Source organism: Mesitornis unicolor, unplaced genomic scaffold (genome assembly GCF_000695765.1).
Source record: "Mesitornis unicolor isolate BGI_N332 unplaced genomic scaffold, ASM69576v1 scaffold36392, whole genome shotgun sequence".
NCBI lineage: Eukaryota > Metazoa > Chordata > Aves > Mesitornithiformes > Mesitornithidae > Mesitornis > Mesitornis unicolor.
This window is the reverse complement of record NW_010171841.1, coordinates 1-5781: the sequence shown is the minus strand read 5'-3', so window position 1 is coordinate 5781 and position 5781 is coordinate 1. Positions and strand designations below refer to the sequence as shown.

General features: G+C 53.5%; 1 protein-coding gene across 1 annotated transcript in view; it reads right to left on the bottom strand.

Moving 5' to 3' along the window:
- Positions 1–119, bottom strand: part of LOC104537331 (cysteine/serine-rich nuclear protein 2-like) — a gene marked incomplete at both ends in the record, with an annotated part of 5518 nt that extends 5399 nt beyond the window's left edge. The window contains one exon of the mRNA XM_010180165.1: positions 5–119. Within this exon, the coding sequence (XP_010178467.1) occupies positions 5–119 (115 nt within the window). The remainder of the gene's footprint in view (positions 1–4) is intronic.
- Positions 120–5781: the final 5662 nt, after the last annotated feature.

Sequence of the window (5781 nt, the reverse complement as noted above, 5' to 3'; positions counted from 1 at the left end):
TCGCCGCTGTCGCTGTTGGAGATTTCGTCGTCGCTGTTGGAGCCGTTGGAGCCCACGTCCGCATCCTCAAACTTTCTCTTGAGCCTGTCCATGGGTGGGGCGGGGGGGTCACCACGGCCCTGGGGGGGCAAAAGGGGCCGTCAGGGCCTTTCGGGTCATTTGGGGGGGGTCACCTCCCCCAGCCCCATTCCTGCCCTTTATTATCTCAATTAATACATTTAATGTTAATGATGTACTTGGATTTGGGGGGAGCAGCTCCCTTCCCATCCAAACCAAACTGAACCAAAATCGAAAGGAAATGGAGGTTTTATAATGAAAAGAGGCTCAAACATGGCCAAACACCACAGGAAACCCCCAAAACCGCTGAAAGCTTCACCCACCCCCCCTGGATGCACCAGGGGTCCCTGTCCATTGGCTCCATTGCAGGGAATCTGCCCGTTTGGGGTTTTCTGGGGGTTTCGGGCACTTTCCCGCACCAAAACGGCGGCTCTCGGCCACGGAAATGCTCGGTTCCGCTTTGGGCGGGAAATTTTGGGAGGGAAACCCCAGATACTGGGCACTGCTCCGCATCCTCCCAAGGATTTGGGGTCACTGCTCCCAGAAAGAGCCCAGGGCAGCCCTGGTCCATGGGATGGAGCGGGAAGGGTCCAGGGATGCTGTGTACCCCAAGGAGTCCCAAAAAGGCATTGCTGAGGCCTTCTTCACCCCAAAAAGGCATCACTGGGCCCTTCTTCGACCCAAAAAGGCCCTTTTATACCCCAAAATGCATTGCTGGGGCCCTTCTTCGCCCCTAAAAGGCATTGCTGAGCTCTTTGCCCCCAAAAAGGCCCTTTTTCACGCCAAAAAGGCATCACTAGGTCCTTCTTTGACCCAGAAAGGCCCCTTTTCACCCCACAAAGTACTGCTGGGGCTCCTCTTCACCCCAAAAAGGAACCCATCCATGTGAGGTGCGATTTCCCAGCCCATTTTGGGCTAAAATATGGGTTTCTGAGGTATTTTTTGCAGGCAAATTGCCCAATCCCGACCGTCGCTGCCCCCCAGATTTCACCCCCTCCAGCACCCCAAGACGGTCCCGATTCCGTGCCCGGGTCCCCATCCACGCTCCATGTCCTTTGTCAGCCTCGTTTGAGGGAGGAGATAATTAACGAGGGAGATCACTAACGAGTCCTGTGTCCTCCACAGCAAATCTGCAACATCTCACCTAAAAATCCTCTTTTTCGGGTGCTTTCGGAGAAGAAAATCAGCGACAGGGATGGAGAGCGGCTGCATCTGGGATGGCTCCCATTAATTGGTGTTAATTAAATGGTGTGAATTAAATAATGCAAATTAGTGTATATTAAATAATAGTGTATATTAAATAGTATTCAATAAATAGTGTAAATTAAACAAATAGTGTAAATTAAATAGTTTAAACCGAATAAATAGTGTAAGTTGAATAGTGTGTATTAAATAAGTAGTGTGAATTAAATAGTGTGAATTAAATAGTTAAATAATAGTTTCAATTGTGTAAATTAAATAGTGTAAGTTATTGTGTAAATTATATGGGGTCAAAACTGCCCCCAAAATAGGGGAAAAGACGCCAAAATTGGGCACCAAATGAAGTTTTTAGCCCATTTCTCCGTGCTAAAGCTCCCCTGCACCCAGTTTAATTCATTAATTAGCTGAAATTACCCAATTTTGGGAATAAATCGGGGTCTGTTAATGAGGAATTAATGCCAGGGTCCATTAATGAGGAATTAATGCTGATAAAAACCTGGTTTGAGGGGTCCCGAGCAGGAAAACCCTGGGCCAGGGATGCTCCAGAGCTCGTTTGGGTCGCATTAATGAGCTTCGTTAACGACCTTCGTTACTGGGATGATCCTGATCCGGATTGGACGCGCTGCTCCTCCATCAGGACGGCAATTCCAGAGCCAGGAGTGGGTTTATTTCCAGATCTTCATTGTAATTAGTCATTAATTAGTCATTACCAGGCGGGTGGGGTGACCCTGTGGATGTGGTGATCCCATGGATTCCGTCGTCGTTCCTGAAAATCCCATGTGGATCCAGGACCGAGTAACTCAGCGTTTCCTCCTCGATCCCAAATTGCGCCCATTTTTTGGGGAAAAATCAGGTGAAATCAGTTTCCCGCCAAAAATAAGGCGCCAAAAGCCAATCCTGACCCAGAATCCTGGGATTTTGAGGTGTCAAACAGGGGGGATGAGGATGGGGGTGAGGATTTGGGATGAGGATGACCCCGCAGCCCAAAATCCCTCCAAGGGGCCACTCCGGCGGCTCAGCTCCATGAGGACGCAATGGGGACCCCCCCTGCACCCCCAGGGGCTTCGGTTCGGGTCCAGCACCGCTTGAGGACGCAGCAGAGCCCCAAACCCACCCCCCAAGGCGGGAAATTCAACCCATGGCTGAAGAATTGAACAAAAAATTGGTTGAATTCACCAAAAATGGTCGAGTCTGGGGGCAGACCCCCAAATTGAGGGGTCCAGACCCACAAATTCAATGGTTCTCCCCCCGCCATGGGGCTGGGCCCTTGGCCACCGCAGCTCGTTTCCAAATTCCTCGTTAGGGCAATTCCCACAGGATGTGGCCATTGGGGATGGATTTGGGGGTGCTGAGATTTGGGGTCAGCCCAGGGCAGCCCTCACAGCCCCAGCACAAGGAGCAGGGACAGGGTTGGGGTGTCCCAGAGCCACCCAGCACCCCCACATCACTACCGGGGGGCTCAGATGGTCCCAGGCTGCACCCGAGGTCCTGGCGGGGGCTGCAATGGCAAAAAGTAGACTCCCAAAACCCCGCTTCAGGCCTGTGCCCATCACTGGGGTCAAGCCATAGAGGTGGGGGACACCCCAAAACTTGCGTGGTGGCTGCACAGAACCCCTTGGGCCAAAGACCCCAAAGGTGAGGGAGACCTTGAGGATGAGGGGCAAGGGAGACCGTCAAGGTGACAAAGACCTTGATTCAAAGACCTTGAGGGTGAAGGTGATGGAGATCCTAAAGGTGAGGGTAAGGAAGACCCTCGCTGAGTGCCCATCACTTGGTCCCTTTGCCCATCACCAGGATCAAGCCATAAAGGTGGGGTCCATCTCACGTCGTGCGTGGTCCCAGGCTGCACCCAAGGTCCTGGAGGGGCTGTGATGGTGAAAGGTGACCCCCCCAAAAAACCCTGCTCCAGGCCTGCATTCATCACTGGGATCAAACCCTAAAGGTGGGCTCCAGCCCACACCTTGAGCCAAAGACCTTGAAGACCCCAAAGGAGACAGAGACCTTGAAGGTGTGGGCAAGAGTGACCCTGAAGGTGAAAAAGACCTTGATCCAAAGACCTTGAAGGTGAGGGTAAGGAAGAGCCCAAAGGTGAGGAAGACCCTCGCTGAGCGCCATCACTTGGTCCCTTTGCCCATCACCAGGATCAAGCCATAAATGTGGGATCCCACCTCACATCCCATGTGGTGGCTCCACAGAACTCCTTGAGCCAAAGACCTTGAAGGTGATGGAGACCTTGGAGATGAAGGAGACCCTGAAGGTGAGGGCAAATGGAGACCCCGAGGGCCACAGCAAGGGCCGGGCAGCGGGGGAACATCGCAGGGGGTGTCCCACTGGCCCAGCTCCACCCATGGATGAGCTTGGGGCTGAGCTGGACCCCGGCTCCCGGGGTGAGGGGCCCAGACCTCCCGCACCGATGCCACCAGGTTCAGATGGTGGCCAAGGCCACTTGGAGGCACCTGGTCCTGGCCACCGCACCATGGGGAGACCATGGAGTCCACAGATCATGAGGGTCAGCGCAGACCCCGGCCACGGCACAGCGAGGTCCCAGGACCCCACAGTGAGGAGGGGGATCAGGCCAGCCCCCTCCTCACCTGGGCAAACTCCCACCTCCATGGGGCAACCACCCCATACAATGACCCCTCCCTACCATGGGGTCACCAGCCTGGACCCCCATGATGGTTCCTCCTCCAGGCCATGTCCCACCACCACCACAGCTCCTTCCCACCACCCCTGGGGGGGTCTCACTCCTACGTGGCTCCTCGCAGACCCCTTCAACAGCCCCACCCCAACATGGCTCCCACTGCATCACCCTCACCTGCAGGACCCCCCCACATCCCCTATAGGTGCTCAGCAGCTATAAGGGACCCCCATATCCTCCACAGGACTCTTGGCCACCCCAAACCCTTCACAGCCCCCCTGGCTACCAGAGAGGGAAGAGCCCAAGGACCCCCACATCCCCTATAGGTTCCCCTGTGCACTGTGGGTTCCCAGCTGTAAGAGTTTCCATATCCCCTATAGGTCCTCGAGCTGGAAGGGCGACCACATCCCCTGTAGGCCCCTGCATCCTCTATATGCCCCCCAGCTAGAAAAGGCCTCTCCATCTCCTATAGGCCAGCCCAAATGCAAGCCCCCCATCTCCTATAGGCCCCCGCATCCTCTATAGCTCCCCACCAGATGTAAGGCCCCACATATCCTCTATAGGCCCCTCAGATAGAAAAGGCCTCTGCATCACCTATAGGCTTCTGCATCCTCTATAAGTCCTTCAGAGAGAAAAGACCCTCCCATCCCCTATAGGTCCCTGCATCCCCCTAGGACCATCCCAGTCGTAAGGCCTCACATATGCTCTATAGGCCCTTGCATCCTCTATAGGTGCCCCAGAATAAAAGGCCCCTGATTCCCCTATAGGCCTCTGCATCCCCCACAGGTCTCTCAGCTAAAAAGGAACTCTCACATCCCCTATAGGTTCCCACATCCTCTATAAATCCCTCAGCTAAAAAAAGAACACCCCATCCATAGGTCTCTGCATCCCTTATAGCTCTCCGCTCCCCTCAAGTCATAATGCCCCATATATGCTCTATAGGTCTTCCAGAAAAAAAACTCCCCTGATTTCCCCATAGGTCCCTGCACGCCCTACAGGCTTCTGCATCCTCTATAGGTTCTTCAGCTAAAAAAGACTCCCTCATCCCGTATAGATCCCTGCATCCCCTATAGTCCCCTCAGTTGTAAGGCCCCACATATGCTCTATAGGCCCTTGCATCCTCTACAGTTCCTCCAGAAAAAAAGCCCCCCAATTCTGCTATAGGTCCCTGCATCTCCTATAGGCCTCTGTATCACCTATAGGTCCCTCAGCTAAAAAAGAAGCCCCCATCCCCTATAGGTCCCCCCAGTTATAAGGCCCCATATATGCTCTATAAGCCTTTGCATCCTCTGTAGGTCTCCCAGATAGAAAAAGCCCCTGCATCTCCTATAGGCCCCTGTATTCCCTATAGGTTTCTCAGACAGAAAAGAACTCCCCCATCTCCTATAGGTCCCTGCATCCCCTGCAGGCCCCTCAGCTAAAAAAGAACTCTCCTATCCTCTATAGGTCCCCCAGAAAAAAAGGCCTCTGCATCACCTATAGGCCTCTGCATCCTCTATACGTCCCTCAGACAGAAAAGAGCACCCCAGTCCTCTACAGGTCCCTGCATCCCCTATAGCCCCTCCAGTTATAAGGCCTCACATACACTTTTATAGGCCCTTGCATCCTCTATAGGTGTCCCAGATAGAAAAAAACCCAAATCACCTATAGATTCCTCAGACAGAAAAGGCCCCCCCATCCCCTATAGGTCTCTGCACCTTCTGTAGGTCCCTCAGACAGAAAACAACCCCTCAATCCTCTATAGGTCCCTGAATCCCCTATAGCCCCCCCGGGTTGTAAGGCCCTACATATGGTCTACAGAGCCTTACATCATCTATAGGTCACCCAGAAAAAAAGGCCCCTGATTCCTCTATACACCCCTACATCACCTATAGGCCCCTCAGCTA